The following is a 19864-nucleotide window of genomic DNA, read 5'->3' on the forward strand; positions in this document are numbered from 1 at the left end:
CTCTTACTGTAATTTGGGCCTGTAGGTTCCTTATTTGTGGCTCAACTAAACACACGCTCCTGCACAGGAAACACCAGTGTGTCCACTTTCAAGACAGAGGACTTTGTGGTGTGTGCAACTGATGGTGTTTCCTTTTCAATGAATGGGGTGCCAATACTTTGTGCAGCACCACAGATGGGCTCAAGGTGGTATTCAGAAAAGTGCACAGTGCCCTGTGTGTGTGTTTAGTAATGTTGGGACACGGTGCATTCAGAAGCTGCACGTCAACAACCAACACAAACACTGCTGAGAGAAACAAACACACACACACACAGGTGTTCTGTACATACTGTTTAATTATAGATGTTTGTCCACCAGTTACTTCCACACTCTCTCTCTCTCTCTCTCTCACACACACACACACTCTCTGTACAGTAGCACACACCATCTCACAACACAAATCAAAAACAAAACTGAATAAACTCCCTTTTGATCCATTTCCTTTTTTACAGCGCGCACACTTTCTCTCCATCACTCAAGCATATTTAACCCTTTCCACCTGCGTTCACACTCTCTGAACTTGAGTTCATTGCTGGTTGCCATGGTTACACCAGGCCATCTCTCTCTCTCTCTCTCTCTCACACACACACACTCCTGACCTGTGTGCATGAGAAATACACTTATATACACACTAGTTTTTGTCCCCCTCTCTGTCGGGGCGAACGAGCCTCGCCCTCTCTCCCATACTCCAGATGTGTTGTTTTCACTCCAGCTGTGCTGCTGCTCGTTGACCATTGGTCAGTTCTCTCGATAATCATTTTATTTCAGAGGCTGTGATGCTGATCCTCCATGATGAGGAGGGATGGAGGAGCTGGGGCGCCACCTACAGGAGGGTTAAAGGGACGAAGCCGAATATTTTCACATATTTGGTCCAGGAAGTGTTGCCATGGTAACGGCTCTTTTGCGTCTCCTCTTCCTTTTCAGCATCTATCCCTTGCATTTAATTCGGCTTTACACTGTTTTTATATGCGATTTGCACATTTTAATATATTCTGAAATCATTCTGTAATGTTTGGTCTTTTTAAAAAGTGCTACATAACAATTATAATAACAATAATAAAATTATTTGTTTTAATTTGTGTAAATTAATATGAGCGTGCTAATGTCCTGTGTTCTTGGTGTAAATTTGCCAGTGAATTTGTCTCGCGCTCTTTCTCTCTCTTGAGATGTCCCTGTCCTCAGCCAGCGGACACCAGGAGTGCAGCCGGTGTCCGCTCACTCGCTCGCTCACTCCTGACCGAAGCCCTCGGTCTCCTCGATGGCAAACAGAAGTTTCTCACGCAGCTGTTCCATGTTCTTATATGGCGGCAGATCCAGGCGGTTGAAGCTGGAGGGGGACGAGAAGATGCACAGATTTTACCACCGAGCAGAGGGGATTATTTAGACTTCACATCTCTGTACGTCTCCACGGTTGTAGGACAGAAATTTCAAGTTGTATCTCTCTCCCATATATATATATGTATATATAAAAAATACATTTGTGTACAATGACAGAGTCTTCAAAAGGCAAAACATTATTATTATTATTATTATTATATGTATAATTTTTCTTCATCATGTCACCTCAAGACATCACAACAGCTCCTAAAACTTAATTAAGAGTACAAATTAAGAGAAATAAATAGAAGACGTCACAAAACCCAAGCACTTCTTAAAAGCTTTCGTATTTCTTAAAAGTGACAGTGAATCAACATGATAAAGGAGTAGGCACTTATGAATTAATTAAAACGTATCCCCAAATTGAAGAAATATCACTATGTTTTGACATTTATGAGCACTGTCTTTCATTTTGCTCCTCCAATTTTTCAGAATTTGCAAGCTGACGTTATATCGAAGAAGGAGAAATCTCATGACATCACAGACATTATTTCATCTTGTTACTGTAAATGTGTTCAGTATTTTGTATACTTTATATTTACATGAATAAAGAAATTGTTCTCGTTGAACTCTCAGAAAACGGTGTTACTCCACTCCAGTTTATAGCACAGTTAGATTTACAGACTACGTTCCTCCGAACACGTTAATAAGAATATCGACCATGAGAACCAGTGGCAGAAGTTTAGATGAATGTGTGTTTGTGCACAGCGTACACCTGTTGGTGATGTGTGGTGCTGTGAATAAACCATGTAGAGATGTTTTTAAATCAGCGTGGGCGTGTCTGTCTCTCACCAGGTGTGGCTCCTCGGCAGCCATGTTTCCTTGCCCACTTTGTCAATACAGAACTTCTGTGGTCCATTGCTCCCTGAGGATAAGGAGACAGGACCACAGTGAGATTACAGTGAGGATCTCTAAAGGTTTACTCAAAGGTCTTTATTAAGAGCGCTTTACTTCCTGCAGTGATCACATGACAGTAAGAAGACTGATAAATGAGCGTTACATGACGCTGCTCTGCCATTTTTAATGTAATTAACTGCTGAGATTAATGAGATGGAATGAAATGAGATCAGTTGAGGACCTTTGTGTTTAGAAAACCTCGCTGGATACCTGGTGAGGTCGTGCGTGCCGCTGTACCGAGAGAGCATGTGAGGTTATAGAATGCACTAGCAATGAAATATTTATTATTAGACATGAACTGGACCTATCAGCTCGGAGAATCCTCCCACAGGCAGGCGGCACGTTCCTGTGACAAACTGCAGCAGCCGAATCCTTTTCTCATTGTCCATCTCTTTCACCACCTACAGCAACACACAACTCATTAGCCTCAGCTAAGCTAACTGGTCATCCAGTACAGTTGGACACGGGGCAGAGTTGTCATGTTACGGCCCCAAACAGCCCCACCCCCATCTGACACAATCACATTTTTGCTTTCTGACTGAACAGCATTGTATCTGTAAACATGTTAATCATTCTGATTGATTGGGTCTATTGCGCACACACACACACGCACACACACACACACACACACTTACCTGCCAGAACCAGTGGATCTGTTTGCTGTTCTTGGTGTAATGGCGATAGATGGTGTTCTTCTGCCAGTCGCTCAGATCGATCTCCTGCATCCCACACAGCATCAGCTACACACACACACACACACACACACACACACACACACACAGGTTCAGATGCTTATCAGAATTGGTGAGTATGTAAAACTCAGATATCTGTGTGCTCTAATTGAATGAAGCTTAGTGTGTTAATAGGTGTGGCCTTGTTAGCTCCACCCACCTCCAGCTCTTTTTCGTCAAAGTAACGAAGCCATTCGAGTGGAACAACTTCATTAAAGCCGTCTAGAAACGCTTTGGTCTGTTCCTCCACTCCCCGCGAGAACCGCCAATCTGTCAGCAAACTTACACACACACATTAAACCCAACTAAATCTAATATTAGTCATAGCCCAATGCTAATCCTAATCCCAAACCAAGTGTAATCCTTACAGTAATTCCTATCCTTAAACCTAACCTGACATTAATCCCAACTCTAACTCAACACCAATCTGAAAACTAATCTCAACTCACCTCATCTATAATCCTAACACTAGTCCCAATTTCATTTAATCCTGTAATAAGGACAGAGCATCATGAGGAGCATGAATGCTGCTTGGGTGAGCAGGGGCATGTGTTTGGCAGAGGGGAAGGGGTAATGAAAGTAGAGGCGGAGTCAGTACCTGATGTACTCCTCCTTGTTGTCCTGGGTGACGAGCAGATTCTCACCATCGTCCTTCAGCGAGTGTGTGGACACCTTCCCCAAAATCTCCATGTCCTGTGCAAAATACAGCTCAACTCCACACTCCTCCACATCATTTTCCCTGTGCACGCGCACGCGCACACACACACACACACACACACACACACACACACACATCTAATAAATAGTGTGAAATTTTAACCTGTGTGCATTGGCACTCAAATGACATCCTGAAACTAGTTAAAGTCGCATGACCAACATCAGCATGTGATGATGTAAATAGGAGTTTGATGATACGTGTGTGTGTGTGTGTGTATATATATAAATAAAAGATGAAGGTCATTACTCTGAGGGCAACAGGGATTAAAGTTCCTCACAACTGAAACTTTAAACTACACACAGTACAGAGACCCAGACTAAGCCCCACCCCTCAGACACAGCTGTTATCAGGAAAAAAGCTCCACATTTTGACTTTATAAATAATCTGTCTTGAATAATACAGTGTCAAAGTATTAATAACACTGGCCTGGGCTTCTCTACAGCTTTACTCTCATAAACAATACAAAGATCTATGAATATACCTAAATAAACCATCTAAACAACCCCCCAAGTCCTCTGAATCTGAAGCTCAGAGTTTATCATCCTCTAGTGATTAGCATATTTTGGCATACTGGGCCGCGATTAGGTCGGAGCCCCCGTGCCTATTTGGTATCACAAATTGTTGATAAGATTTGTGTATTTGATAAGACAGGGCGAAGGTGGAGCTAAAGATGGAGATGTAGAAGTGAGGGAGTGGAGATCGAGGTGAGGAGAGAAACATGGGGTGGAAATGAAGATGAAGTGGAGGATGGATGGGAGGAGGTAAGAACTGTGGTGACAATGTGAGGGTGAAGATGTATAGGTGCAGATGGAAGTGAAGGTGAAGGTGAGAAGGTAAGGAGGTAAGGATGTAGGTGAACATGGAAGTAAGGGAGACGGTGATGAGGTAAAGAAGGTGTGTTGAGGTGCAGGTGAAGGCGTAAGGACACTGACTTGACCCAGAGGATAGAGTTGTAGAACTCGGGGTCGATGGACTCCAGATCCTTCAGCGTGGGTTTTTTATTCAGCATGCGCTTGTAGAAGGGCAGAGTGAAGCCTGTATCGATAAACTTCCCATGATACAGTGCCTGTATAAACAGACACACACATACACATTTCAGAAAGAAATTAAATAATTACAATCAAATAAAATACGCCAAATTAAAGAGATGAAAAATGTAAGATATATTCGCAGTAGTTATAAAGCTGATGATTAAAAAACAGAACTTGACAGCTGTTTCACTATAAGCCAATACCAAACCTCCTCTTTATCTCCAAGACACTATAAGAGGTTGAAGCTCAGGAGCTAATCTCATACTAGCATAGAAATAACATTTATGTCATCTCTTAGTTAGGATTTAGACTTCATCACAGTACTGAGGCAGCGCTGGTTAAAGTAGTAAATGACTGAATACTCTAGTGTTCCACAAGGTTCTGTTTTAAGCCCACTGCGCTTTTCTCGATAAATGCTACCTCAGGGTACAATTACTCAAACACACAGCTATATGTTTCAGCAAAGCCAAACAAAAGACTTAACAATGCTGACAAAGCCAGACAAAAGACACCAGCTTAATAACACTGAGGAATGTGTAAAAGACATGAGACACTGGATGCTGAGTAAGTTCCTCCTACTCTTCTGACAAGACTGAAGTACTTGTACTTGGACCACATGCAGCTAGAAGTAGGTTTTCTGATTCCACAGTAACTCTGGATGGCCTTTCTGTTTCTTCACGTGCAGCAGTAAAAGACCTCGGGGTGATTATTGACTCGTCTTTCATTCGAAACTCATGCAGATAATATTACAAGGATAACTTTCTTTCATCTCAGAAATATTGCTAAAATAAAAAAAAATAATAATCATGTTATAGAAAAACTAGTTTGTGCCAGGTTGGATTATTGTAATGCCTTGCTTGAAAACCTACTTGTTTAGTTATGAAACTCTTCTCTCAGGTAAAAGTGTAAATTACTGTTAAAAGAGTTGTAGAAATGAAATGGAGCTGAAGTGAATTGGGGGACAGAGAAAAGAGCAGTGTGTTGAGGAATGCATGTGTGTGTGTCCAAAACTACAGACTAAATATAGTGTGTGTGCTGGCGGGTGTGGGCTGGGTGCGGTGCTGAGCTCATGCAGAACGAGAGGGTGAATGTGTGTGTTGGGTGGAGGGGCCCCCAGACTTAGCTAGGTTTAACGGAGATGTGAGGGGGGAGGAGGGAGAGGGGGGCTACAGCGAATAAAGCAGCTATTCACTCCGTAACTAACAGACACACACACACACAGATTCTGTTTAACGTAACTGTGGCTTTGCTAAAAGATTAGCTTTTACTGTTTGAGGGTGTGGCCTAATCTGGGGCGGGGCTAACTTCAGGACCGTCATTTGTAAAAGGGTGGAAACAAAATAATATAAACAGAAGCACTGAAAAGTATTGAATTAGAAACACTTTTAGATTTGTACATATAAGAATAAACGAATAAGAAAAAATACACTTTGGAAAATTGTTTGAAAATTTTTATCCTCTGATGTTTAATGAAAAACAGACAGGAAAAAAAATGGATTTCTTAAAACCTTATCTTTAACCAGAACAGGACACTAGAGAATAGAGGAACTGTGGGTAATGTTTCTCACCATGGCGATAAAGCGTCCAATGAAGCGGAAGTAGGTGAGGTGGTCAGGGTTTATGGAAGAGGCGGGGTTTATCTGCAGACAGTAGTTATTTTTACCGGCGTACTCAAACAGACAGTACATCGGGTTCAACACCTCATGGGACAGCAGGAAGAACCACTCCCTGTGGAGACCGACAGACGGAGGGAGACACAGACAGAAACAGCCAGACAAGGAAGATGCAACAGACAGGGAGAGACAGACAAATATAGGAACAGACAGACAGATAGGGGAGAGGTGGACAAACGCAGAGAGAGAGAGAGAGAGAGAGAGAGAGAGAGAGAGATAAGAAGGAGAAAAATGTTAACACATTGGTAATAACCAGTAACTTGCAATCAGTCCAAATTAAGGAGGCGTGGCCTCAGTCAGTCTCAGTAAAGGAGGTGTGGCCTCCGTCAGTTAATGAAAATGAATACAAGCATGAAATGCATGACAGAGATTAATTTATAGAGACACACACACACACACACACACAGAAATGCAGCACATGTAGTGAATGAAGCGGAACGAACCCACCACCAGGCCGATGACCTTTCTGACCCTCATTTATAGGGGTCGTTTAGGGGTCAGAGGTCACAGCGCAGACACCCCCAGCATCCTGTCCGTGGTTCTACCCTGTGGTAGAACAGCATGATCTAACCTACCATAGGGTAAAACCACTGACACGACACTGGAGACACGGAAACACACACACATGGAACACACACAGTAAACACACACTATGTACACACCACCACCAGGACACTGAAAAAGACAAGTCCCAGCACCGGGCCAAACACATGAACCCAAACACCAGCCAGGACAGATATAACACACTATAATGCAGATAGTATTACAGACACAAACACAGCTAATGCTAACTTGCCTGGCGATGCCACCGTAGTCAAGCCCCTCCTCTCCTCTCATTATGATGTAGAGCCTCCTGCGCAGGTCATACGGCTTCATGTTCATAATCTGAGGAGAGAACAGGATTAAGCGGCTAGAGATAATGAGATGAGTTGAGAACAGGATTACTCATCATACACGTGTGTGTGCGCATGCGCGTGTGTGTGTGTGTGTGTGTATGATGAGTAATACACACATACGTGCGAGCACAGATTTACACCCTGATGTGCATGTAGGTATGTTACCTGCTGGAATGAATCCTCAAACAGAGTCTGTCTTGAAACTGAAATCTTTACATGACTGGGCAGAGCATTGGACTGGAGAGAGGAAGAGACAGAGAGAGAGAGATTTAAAACATAAAATTCTTACATTTATATAAACACATAAGAATTTGTACACTCCCTGACTTACATGGCACAGGAAGCGGAACTGATGATATTTCCATCTGAAGCTGCGGTCATATGCACCTGGAGATCCACCCTGTCTAGAGCTACACACACACACACACACACACACACACACACACGTTGTCTATTATTGATATACTTTAAATCAGCATGAACCTGTGCAGTAAGGACTATAGCTGGACAGAATGGGCTCTAGCATGGACCTGCACAGGGAGCATTACGGTGGGAAGCCATGTGCCCCATCATGGAGCTGTGCATGGAGGACAACAGTGGGGCAGCATGGGTGCTAACATGGAGCTGTGCAGTGTTGAATATAAAGAAAAAGGATGGGCCTCAACTTGAATGGCCATCATGGGACAGCATGGGCTCCAGCATGGAGCTGCGCAGTGAGGACTATCATGGGACAGCACGGGCCCCAGCATGGAGCTGCGCAGTGAGGACTATAGTGGGACAGCATGGGCCCCACCATGGAGCTGTGCAGTGAGCAATATAGAGGGACAGCATGGGCCCCACCCTGGAGCTGTGCATTACTGAGGACTATAGTGGGACAGTATGAGCCCCACTGTGGAGCTGTGCATTGAGGACTATAGTGAGACAGCATGGACCCCACCATGGAGCTGCACAGTGAGGACTATAATGGGACAGCATGAGCCCCACCATGGAACTGCACAGTGAGGACTATACAGGTAGTCGTCGACTTACAACCTATGCGACTTACGACCGATCGACTTTATGACCGTCTGGTTATGACTGGCAAGTGTTTCCCAGCTGAGCTAGCTGAGCATACGACAGTTTCCGCCCCAGCTCCCAGCAGCGCCCAGCATCCAGCCAGTGTTGCCAAACACTGCTGACGGTTTCCAGCCCAAAATATGTTCAAAACCCGCCAAAATGCACTTAAAACCGCCCAATCTAGCAACACTGCATCCAGCCTCTTCTATTATGTGTGCACTGTTTCGCTGGACAAACAACGAGCGAGCTACAGCGTGCGTGCGGCTTAACCAGATCTTGTGCTATAACGTGCGCAGCTGGTAATCAAAGTAACTTTCACTTTTCTGTTCTGTTACACTGTTCTGTGTCCAATGTCCAAAATGAAAAGTTAGTTTTCAACTGTTCAGCTAAAAAAAAAAGTTATTAAAATGATTGTGTTGTTGAAATGATGTGTTTGCAATTTATTTATAATCAAAAACTGATACAGGTGGATGAAAGAGTGATAGTGTGATAAAAAAGTCCTATACTAGTACTACTGAGTGATAAGAAGTCCTAGTGAATGCTTGATAAGTAGACAATAATAAATAATTAGGTGTATTTTTCAGCGCGCGCACTTTGGCTCAATATACCGGCAAGAAATAAAAGTTACTTTCACCCCTGAGTAGGCAGTGTTTGACTTAAACCAAATAATGAGCCAAGGTAAAGAAATAAGAAAATGTTGATAAAATAAGACTTTAAGATGATTACAATATCATTACACATCACAATATACTTACGTTCATTTAACATAGGCCGACTTACGACCAGATCGGTTTACGACCGGTCAGTCGTAACCAAACGCAGTCGTTAAGTCGACGACTACCTGTAATGGGACAGCATGAGCCCCAGCATGGAGCTGTGCAGTGAGGAATATAGTGGGACAGTATGGGCCCCACCATGGAGCTGCACAGTGAGGACTACAATGGGACAGCATGGGCCCCACCATGGAGCTGTGCAGTGAGCAATATAGTGGGACAGTATGAGCCCCACTGTGGAGCTGTGCAGTCAGCAATATAGTGGGACAGCATGGGCCCCATCCTGGAGCTATGCACTGAGGACTATAGTGGGACAGTATGGACACCACCATGGAGCTGCGCAGTGAGGACTATAGTGGGCCAGCATGGGCCCCACCATGGAGCTGCGCAGTGAGGACTATAGTGGGACAGCATAGGCCTCACCATGGAGCGACACAGTGAGGACTACAGTGGGACAGCATGGGCCTCACCATGGAGCTGCGCAGTGAGGAGAGGACTATAATGGGACAGCATGGGCCCCACCATGGAGCTGTGCAGTGAGGAATATAGTGGGACAGTATGGGCCCTTCAATGAAGCAGTGAGAACTATATTATCGCAGGATGGTCCTTGGCATGGAGCTATGCAGTGAGGACTATAATGAAACGGAATGGGCCTCAACATGGCAGACAAAATGGGCTACAGCATGGAGCTGCATAGTAAGGACTACAGTAAGAGAGAATGTGCCTGAGGATGGAGCTGCGCAGTGGAGCACTGTAGTAGGATGGGATGAGCCCTAGCATGGAGCTGCGCAGTGAGGACTTATAATGGGACAATATGGGCACTAGCCTAGAGCTGCACAGTGGAGCTCGACCAAACCCCCGATTTTCTGATCAGTAACTTGGGGCCTTTACCCAGTGAGCCACCAGTGCCCAGGATCACACCGAGTGTGTGGAGTGTTATATAAGAAACAGAGCAGACGTGAGATATGTGCTTCCTCAGCAGTGGCAAGACGAGAGGAAGAGGGCGAAGAAAAAAAAGAGAGAAAAACGAGAGAGGGGTGGCTTAGCTGTGTACGTAGTATTTACCTTGTCTTAAAGCCTGCACTCTGTGTGTGTGTGTGTGTGTGTACGTGCGTGTGAGATATTTACCCTGACTCAAATCCCGGCCGCGGGTCTTTGAAGGTAGTGGTGCGAGAATTATGATCCACAAAGTATCTCACACCCTCAGCAGTGTACTTCATTTCCCAGCCTGGGGGCAACGGGGGCTCGTGGATCATCCTGCACACACAAACACGCGCATACACACACACACACACCAGATCATCATGTGTGCAAGTGTGAAATGATTTTCACATTCATTTTAACTCTTGACTTTGGCTAGCTGCACCAATCGTTGATGTTACTTTCATAAAAAAAACAACAACTTGGGATCAAAAAAAGGGTGGGGCATATAGCCAGAGTGGGTGGGGCACATCATAAGAGGGGCAGGGCATAAAAACACTCACCCTTGGGTTCGAGGATCCTCCCACTGTGTGGTGCGAGTGTTGTGATTGACAAAATAAACTCTGCCATTGTCCTGACGCTTTTCTGTAAGAGAGAGAGACACAGAGAGTGAGACAGACAGGATTTGATTGAGCAGATCTGCTTCATGAAGTCATATAAAAGTACAAGTTTTGTGTGTGTGTGTGTGTGGTTTTTTGTGTGTGCGTTTTTTTTGTGTGCGTGCTTGTAATACAGACTGAAAAGTAACGAGTCAGTGTGGAATTTCACTAAAACTCAAACATACTGACAGACAGATGTGTTTAACTCAGCTTGTGCTTGTGTGTGTGTGTGTGTGTGTGTGTGTGTGCGCGCGCGCTATTGCAGTCTTGACCAGCTAACTTTCTGACCAAAGTTGGTACCACTGCCCCTCCCTTGCCCAACACACACACACTTTCCAGAGTCAGCCCCCCTCTCTCTGCCATACTGTTCTCATTATCGTGTGTGTGTGTGTGTGTGTGTGTGTGTGTGGGGTGTTGGAACAGTAGTCCTAACATTACAACCATCATCAACCATCATCCCCCTTTCCACAGTACACACATGGGCGCGTGCACACGCAATCATACGCACAACTCTTTCAGCTCATTCTCCCTGTCTGTCTCCCCAAAGTATAATGTGTGTGTGTGTGTATATAATATACACATGCTATAACAGGAATAAGTATTTTACTACTGCAGAACAGTTTCCCACTCTTCCTGATTATCTGCATGCTCTCACCTTGTCTGTCTTTCAGTTCAGTTTATCCGCCCTCCCATCTGTCTGTCTGTCTGTCTGTCTGTCTCTCTCAACTCAATTTCAATTAAACAGTTCTTATTTATTAACTTTGCAAAGGTTACAAATTACATTACAGTCTCACTCTCTCTGAGCACTAACAGCTGTCTCACTCTCTCTTCCACTTTCTCCTTGTTTGTCTCTCTGTCCGTCTCTCCTCTCTCTCATGCTTATTTATTGCAAATTTTACCTTACATTACTGTCTCACTGTCTGAGTTCGAACAGCCGTCTCTCTCTCTCTCTCTCTCTCTCTCTCTCAATCTTCCATTTATTTTCTTTTTTATATAATTTCAGATATAGATTTCACTCAGTGCTCTTTCAGCTGTTGTTTCTTCCGTCTTTCTCTCTCTCTCATCAATATCTATTTCTTATTTGTAAATAACTGTACACTTTTTGCTCTCCTCCTGCTGTCCGTCTTTGTGTGTGTGTGTGTGTGTGTGTGTGTGTGTGTAGGTGGACTCACCCCATCCTGGAGGAAGAGCACCCAGAGGATCATTCTCAACCGGAGCTCCAGATGACTGCACCAGAGACAGACAGGTGGAGAAAGAAAGATGGGCAAAGAGAGCAAAAGAGATAGAGAGTAAGACAGACAGAAAGAGAAAGAGAGACACAGACAGGCAGAAAGAAAGAAAGAGATCCAGTTAGAACACTTGTATCTGTTCCTTTTCCTCTCTCAGGTGTGATGAAGCTGGGACAGATGCACACCTCCAGCACCCAGAGCTTAAATGAGTAGACGAACGACAGGATGAGCGAGTGAGAGAGAGAAAGAGAGAGAGAGAGAGCGCTGTGGTGAGCAGCAGTGGTTCCAGCTCACTGATGCAGCTCCACACTGTGCACATGTATGCCTTCCAAACCGCGCGCACGCACACATACACACAAAATGAGATCACTGGCTGCACTAAGGCCCCACCCACCCCGTTGCCAGCCCCCAACCCACACACACACACACACACACACACACACTCTCTCTCTCTCTCTCTCTCTCTCACACACTCTTGTAGCCGGTGTGTGAAAGCAACAGGAAGGTGTGATGTGTCTGAGAACTGAAGAGAACATTCATCCACACAAAAGCACCTTTATTACACACACACCCACACACCCCAGCGGTTCCAGCTGTGTGTGCATGCGTGTGTGTGTGTGTGAGAGAGTGAGAACACGTTTTTGTGGAAAATTTGTATATTTATAAGTGACAAATGGCTCCTGTATGTGTGCGCGCACATGTGTTTAATGACCTGTAAATTTAAATGACCTCAAATGCTTATGAATATTAATGAGTTCCTAATGAATAGTAATCAACAATGTTCCAGAGGCACGGAGAGTGTGTTAATGCTACATCAAATACAGAACGTAAAATTGTGCCACTTTATTTGGTTGTATGAGTGTCGTCTGAAACACACACACTTTGTGTGACACAGGTGTAAGTAAAGATGTGTCTGCAGGAGCGTGGATGTTGAACGTGGAGGTGTGAGTGTGCCGCTCATGATTAAAGGGTTTTCTCCATGTCCAGCGGTTTACACTCCTCCCTTGGCCTTTATTATTACACACCGTTTATCACTCAGCTCATCTCTTACGCTGCCAAAACATGCAGAAATGGAACCAGGGTTAGGATTAAAGTGGAGCATTCTACTATATAAACACTGTGCAAATGAAAACTATTCACACACACAGAGTTTAAAAATCACTACACAATACTCACCTTACTCACTATCCTCTAGCCCTTTCCCCCCTAATTTCTATCCCTTTATCCCTATTTCCTTTTCCTCTACTATGTATTCCCTACTCCCTTTAGTGCACCCCGATCATCTATTCTCCATTCTTTACTACTTTCTCCCCCTTAATCCATGCCCCCTACTTTTCTTCCCTTACTCCCTTTCCCCTGGATATTATGAATCCCATAGATAAATATTATGTATTACACACTGTCTTACTGCAGTGCACTGCAGGATATTTACATTCGAGACATTTTAGACACGAGCTATTAAAACGGCAAAATTCCCTAATTAGTGCACTGCAGTGTAATGAGTCCGGTTTCATACACGATGCGTGTTGTGTTGTGTCGTGATGTTGTGTCCAGCTCAGTGGTGTGAAATTAACTGGAGAGACAGACAGACAGACGGATGTGAGGAGTCTCCATGTTGATCCAGAAAACAAAGCTGAACACACTTGCATTGTTCAACAATGTCTAAACACAGTAACCACAGACATGTGGGTCATTGTGTGTGTGTGTGTGTGTGTGTGTGTGTGTGTGTGTGTGTCAGTCAGTCAGAGCTGACGGCTTTACAGACTCTCTATGACTAAAAAAGGTAGAAAAAATGAAATAAAAACATGACATCATCGAGACTGCCTCTTCCTGCCCAGTTACTTACTTGCGCGCGTACACACACACACACCCTCCTGGCACTGAGAGAGTGAGGGAGTGAATAAGACAGAGTAAAAAGTGGGAATGAAATAAAGGAGTGTCAGAGTTATCGAAGGATATCAGCTGTACCTGTTAATGAATTAATTACTGAGTGCAAATACACACTGACTTACACACACACACACACACACACACACACACACACACACGTGTGTGTTCCCTAACAAACACTCAGTACCATGAAAAGGTGTTTATTACTACACTCAGTACAGTTGACTCTAGTAATAATTGTTTGGGGTTTGTTACTGCAGCTCTGATTCTGCTGTTACACTTACAGTTACCACCAATGTCATTACTGTTACGGGTGGCGTCATTACTGTTACCACCAGTGTCATTACTGTTAACAGTGCCGTTATTACTGTTACGGGTGGCGTCATTACTGTTAATAGTGCCGTCATTACTGTTACCAACAGCATCATTACTGTTACCAACAGCGTCATTACTGTTAATAGTGGCGTCATTACTGTTACTGTTATTACTGTTACCAACTAGCCTGGCTAACGCGACTTCAAAGCTCTCCGAGCATTTGGTCTGGCCAAGATATTAAGCCCAACCGTTTCCCAGAGCCCGTGGTTGACCCGCCTCCCTGAAATGCCTCAGTTTGCTACTGGTCGAAGCCAGAAAAGGCTGTGACGAAGCTTAAACCAATCACATCACTCTTTCCTCTGACATATGCGACGCGACGGGGCTAACTGGTAGATTAAACTCTTACCGAAGCCGGTCGGGAGCAAGGCGGAAACGTCCTTCCTTTCAATAAATACCTCCAGGGCTGCTCTTTGCTCCATTTTCAATGAGAACTTCCCGTTGAATGCTTTCAATACAGGATCTATGCGTAATAGATGCGGAAGCGTGAATGAAGCGCTTCCGGCATAGATTCTGTAAACAATCTATGGCTTCCGGTCACAGTTCTACTACGTCAGTGACTTGAACACGCCTCTACCCAGGGCCGTTGGAGATGCTCAAAGTTGATTGGTTCCCGATTTTTCGGGAGCTTGGAAGAGCTGGAGATAGCTTGCCTGGCCAGACTAAGCTTGCAACAGGCCCTCGTGTTGCGTCACGCTTAGGATGGGCGGGCCCAGGCTAGTTACCAACAGCATCGTTACTGTTCTTGGTGGCATCATTACTGTTACCAACAACGTCATTACTGTTACTGCTGGTGTCATTACAGTTACCAACAGCATCATTACTGCTACTGGCAACATCAATTCTGTTACTAACATCATTCCTGTTAATAGTGGCATCATTACTGTTACTGGTGGTGTCAATACCGTTACCAACAGCGTTATTACTGTTACTGGTGGCATCATTACTGTTACCAATAGTGTTATTACTGTTACTGTTTGCATCATTACTGTTACCAACAGCATCATTACTGTTACTGGTGGTGTCATGACTGTTACCAACAGCGTCATTACTGTTACTGGTGGCATCATTACTGTTACTAACAGTGTTATTACTGTTACTGTTGGCATCATTACTGTCACCAACAGCATCATTACTGTTACCAACAGCATCATTACTGTTACTGGTGGTGTCATTACGGTTACCAACAGCATCATTACTGTTACAGGTGGTATCATTATTGTTACTGGTAATGTCATTACTGTTACTGGTGGCATCATTACTGTTACCAACTGCATCATTAATGTTACTGGTGGTGTCCTGACTGTTACCAACAGCTGCATTACTGTTACCGATGACATCATTACTGTTACCGGTGGCATCATTACTGTTACCGGTGGCATCATTACTGTTACCAACAGCGTCATTACTGTTACGGGTGGCATGAAGTCTGTTACCAACAGCATCTTAACTGTTAATCGTGGCATCATTACTGTTACCAACAGTGTCATTACTGTTACAGGTGGCATCAAGTCTGTTACCAACAGCATCTTTACTGTGAATCGTGGCATCATTACTGTTACCAACAGTGTCATTACTGTTACAGGTGGCATCAAGTCTGTTACCAACAGCATCTTTACTGTTAATCGTGGCATCATTACTGTTACCAACAGCATCTTTACTGTTAATGGTGGCTTCATTACTGTTCCCAACAATGTCATTACTGTTAATAGTGGCATCATTACTGTTACCAACAGCGTCATTACTGTTACGGGTGGCATCAAGTCAGTTACCAACAGCATCATGACTGTTAATGGTGGCATCATTACTGTTACCAACAGCATGTTTACCGTTAATAGTGGCTTCATTACTGTTACCAACAGTGTCATTACTGTTACCAATGGCATCATTACGGTTACTGGTAGTGTCAATACTGTTACCAGCAGTGTCATTACTGTTAATAGTGGCATCATTACTGTTACCAACAGCATCATTACTGTTACGGGTGGCATCATTACTGTTACCAACGGCGTCATTACTGTTACCAATGGCATCATTACGGTTACTGGTAGTGTCAATACTGTTACCAGCAGTGTCATTACTGTTAATAGTGGCGTCATTACTGCTACCATCAGCATCATTACTGTTACTGGTGGCGTCATTACTGTTACGAATAGTGTTATTACTGCTACCAACAGCATCATTACTGTTACTGTTGGCATCATTACTGTTACCAACAGCATCATTACTGTTACTGGTGATGTCATTACTGTTACCAACAGCATCATTACTGTTACTGGTGGCGTCATTACTATTACCAACAGCATCATTATTGTTACTGGTGGTATCATTGTTACCGGTGATGTCATTACTGTTACTGGTGGCATCATTACTGTTACCAACAGCGTCATTACTGTTACGGGTGGCATCAAGTCTGTTACCAACAGTGTCATTACTGTTAATAGTGGTGTCATTACTGCTACCATCAGCATCATTACTGTTACTGGTGGCGTCATTACTGTTACGAATAGTGTTATTACTGCTACCAACAGCATCATTACTGTTAGCATCATTACTGTTACCAACAGCATCATTACTGTTACTGGTGATGTCATTACTGTTACCAACAGCATCATTACTGTTACTGGTGGTGTCATTACTATTACCAACAGCATCATTATTGTTACTGGTGGTATCATTATTGTTACCGGTGATGTCATTACTGTTACTGGTGGCATCATTACTGTTACCAACAGCGTCATTACTGTTACGGGTGGCATCAAGTCTGTTACCAACAGTGTCATTACTGTTAATAGTGGTGTCATTACTGCTACCATCAGCATCATTACTGTTACTGGTGGCGTAATTACTGTTACGAATAGTGTTATTACTGTTACCAACAGCATCATTACTGTTACCAACAGCATCATTACTGTTACTGTTGGCATAATTACTGTTACCAACAGCATCATTACTGTTACTGGTGACGTCATTACTTTTACCAACAGCATCATTACTGTTACTGGTGGCATCATTACTGTTACCAACAGCGTCATTACTGCTACGGGTGGCATCAAGTCTGTTACCAACAGCATCTTTACTGCTAATCGTGGCATCATTACTGTTAACAACAGCATCATTACTGTTACCAACAGCATCATTACTGTTAATAGTGGCATCATTACTGTTACCAACAACGTCATTACTGTTATGGGTGGCATCAAGTCTGTTACCAACAGCATCTTTACTGCTAATCGTGGCATCATTACTGTTACAAACAGCATCATTACTGTTACCAACAGCATCATTACTGTTACCAACAGTGTCATTACTGTTAATAGTGGCATCATTACTGTTACCAACAACGTCATTACTGTTACGGGTGGCATCAAGTCTGTTACCAACAGCATCTTTACTGTTAATAGTGGCTTCATTACTGTTACCAACAGCGTCATTACTGCTACGGGTGGCATCAAGTCTGTTACCAACAGCATCTTTACTGTTAATCGTGGCATCATTACTGTTACCAACAGCATCTTTACGGTTACCAACAGCATCATTACTGTTAATAGTGGCTTCATTACTGTTACCAACAGCATCTTTACTGTTAATCGTGGCATCATTACTGTTACCAACAGCATCATTACTGTTACCAACAGTGTCATTACTGTTACCAACAGTGTCATTACTATTAATAGTGGCATCATTACTGTTACCAACAACGTCGTTACTGTTACGGGTGGCACCATTACTGTTACCAACAGCGTCATTACTGTTACGGGTGGCATCAAGTCAGTTACCAACAGCATCATGACTGTTAATGGTGGCATCATTACTGTTCCCAACAGTGTCATTACTGTTAATAGTGGCATCATTACTGTTACCAACAGCATCATTACTGTTACTGCTGGCGTCATTACTATTACCAACAGCATCATTACTGTTACTGGTGGTATCATTATTGTTACCGGTGATGTCATTACTGTTACTGGTGGCATCATTACTGTTACCAACAGTGTCATTACTGTTAATAGTGGTGTCATTACTGCTACCATCAGCATCATTACTGTTACCAACAGCATCATTACTGTTACCAACAGTGCCATTACTGTTAATAGTGGCATCATTACTGTTACCAACAACGTCATTACTGTTACGGGTGGCATCAAGTCTGTTACCAACAGCATCTTTACTGTTAATAGTGGCTTCATTACTGTTACCAACAGCATCATTACTGTTACCAAAAGCATCATTACTGTTACCAACAGTGTCATTACTGTTAATAGTGGCATGATTACTGTTACCAACAACGTCATTACTGTTACGGGTGGTACCATTACTGTTACCAACAGCGTCATTACTGTTACGGGTGGCATCAAGTCTGTTACCAACAGCATCTTTACTGTTAATAGTGGCTTCATTACTGTTACCAACAACGTCATTACTGTTACGGGTGGTACCATTACTGTTACCAACAGCGTCATTACTGTTACGGGTGGCATCAAGTCAGTTACCAACAGCATCATGACTGTTAATGGTGCCATCATTATTGTTCCCAACAGAGTCATAACTGTTAATAGTGGCATCATTACTGTTACCAACAGCATCATTACTGTTATGGGTGGCATCATTACTGTTACCAACGGCGTCATTACTGTTACCAATGGCATCATTTCGGTTACTGGTGGTGTCAATACTGTTACCAGCAGTGTCATTACTGTTAATAGTGGCGTCATTACTGCTACCATCAGCATCATTACTGCTACTGGTGGTGTCATTACTGTTACCTACAGTGTCATTACTGTTACCATGTCATTACTGTTAATAGTAGCATAATTACTGTTATCAACAGCATTATTACCATTACTGGTGGCATCATTACTTTTACCTTCAGTGTCATTACTGTTACCAACTGTGTCATTAATGTTACTGGTGGTGTCTTTACTGTTACCAACAGCATCATTACTGTTACTGGTGGCGTCATTACTGTTACGAATAGTGTTATTACTGTTGCCAACAGCATCATTACTGTTACTGGTGGCATCATTACTGTTACCAACTGCGTCATTAATGTTACTGGTGGTGTCTTGACTGTTACCAACAGCTTCATTACTGTTACCTATGACATCATTACTGTAACTGATGGCATCATTACTGTTACCAACAGCGTCATTACTGTTACGGGTGGCATCAAGTCTGTCACCAACTGCATGCTTACTGTTAATCGTGGCATCATTACTGTTACCAACAGCATCTTTACTGTTAATAGTGGCTTCATTACTGTTACCAACAGTGTAATTACTGTTAATAGTGGCATCATTACTGTTACCAACAACATCATTACTGTTACGGGTGGCATCAAGTCTGTTACCAGCAGCATCATTACTGTTATCAACAGCGTAATTACTGTTACTGGTTGCGTCATTACTGTTACCAACAGTGTCATTACTGTTACCAACAGCATCTTTACTGTTAATAGTGGCTTCATTACTGTTACCAACAGTGTAATTACTGTTAATGGTGGCATCATTACTGTTACCAACAGCATCATTACTGTTACGGGTGGCATCAAGTCTGTTACCAGCAGCATCATTACTGTTATCAACAGCGTAATTACTGTTAC

General features: G+C 43.4%; 1 protein-coding gene across 4 annotated transcripts in view; it reads right to left on the reverse strand.

The window, feature by feature from the left end:
- Nucleotides 1–317: 317 nt before the first annotated feature.
- Nucleotides 318–19864, reverse strand: part of wwp2 (WW domain containing E3 ubiquitin protein ligase 2) — a 54140-nt gene continuing 34593 nt past the window's right edge. For all 4 annotated transcript variants that reach the window (XM_060928520.1, XM_060928521.1, XM_060928518.1 and 1 more), the window contains 14 exons: nucleotides 11944–11998; nucleotides 10676–10757; nucleotides 10320–10448; nucleotides 7694–7772; nucleotides 7528–7599; nucleotides 7263–7351; nucleotides 6362–6521; nucleotides 4695–4828; nucleotides 3643–3783; nucleotides 3205–3325; nucleotides 2949–3053; nucleotides 2618–2714; nucleotides 2209–2281; nucleotides 318–1366 (listed from right to left, as the gene is read on the reverse strand). In XM_060928520.1, coding sequence (XP_060784503.1) covers nucleotides 1267–1366; nucleotides 2209–2281; nucleotides 2618–2714; nucleotides 2949–3053; nucleotides 3205–3325; nucleotides 3643–3783; nucleotides 4695–4828; nucleotides 6362–6521; nucleotides 7263–7351; nucleotides 7528–7599; nucleotides 7694–7772; nucleotides 10320–10448; nucleotides 10676–10757; nucleotides 11944–11998 — 1437 coding nt within the window. In that variant the 3' untranslated portion in view covers nucleotides 318–1266. The remainder of the gene's footprint in view (nucleotides 1367–2208; nucleotides 2282–2617; nucleotides 2715–2948; nucleotides 3054–3204; nucleotides 3326–3642; nucleotides 3784–4694; nucleotides 4829–6361; nucleotides 6522–7262; nucleotides 7352–7527; nucleotides 7600–7693; nucleotides 7773–10319; nucleotides 10449–10675; nucleotides 10758–11943; nucleotides 11999–19864) is intronic.

The sequence above is a fragment of the Neoarius graeffei genome, chromosome 8 (assembly GCF_027579695.1).
Source record: "Neoarius graeffei isolate fNeoGra1 chromosome 8, fNeoGra1.pri, whole genome shotgun sequence".
In the NCBI taxonomy this organism is placed as follows: domain Eukaryota; kingdom Metazoa; phylum Chordata; class Actinopteri; order Siluriformes; family Ariidae; genus Neoarius; species Neoarius graeffei.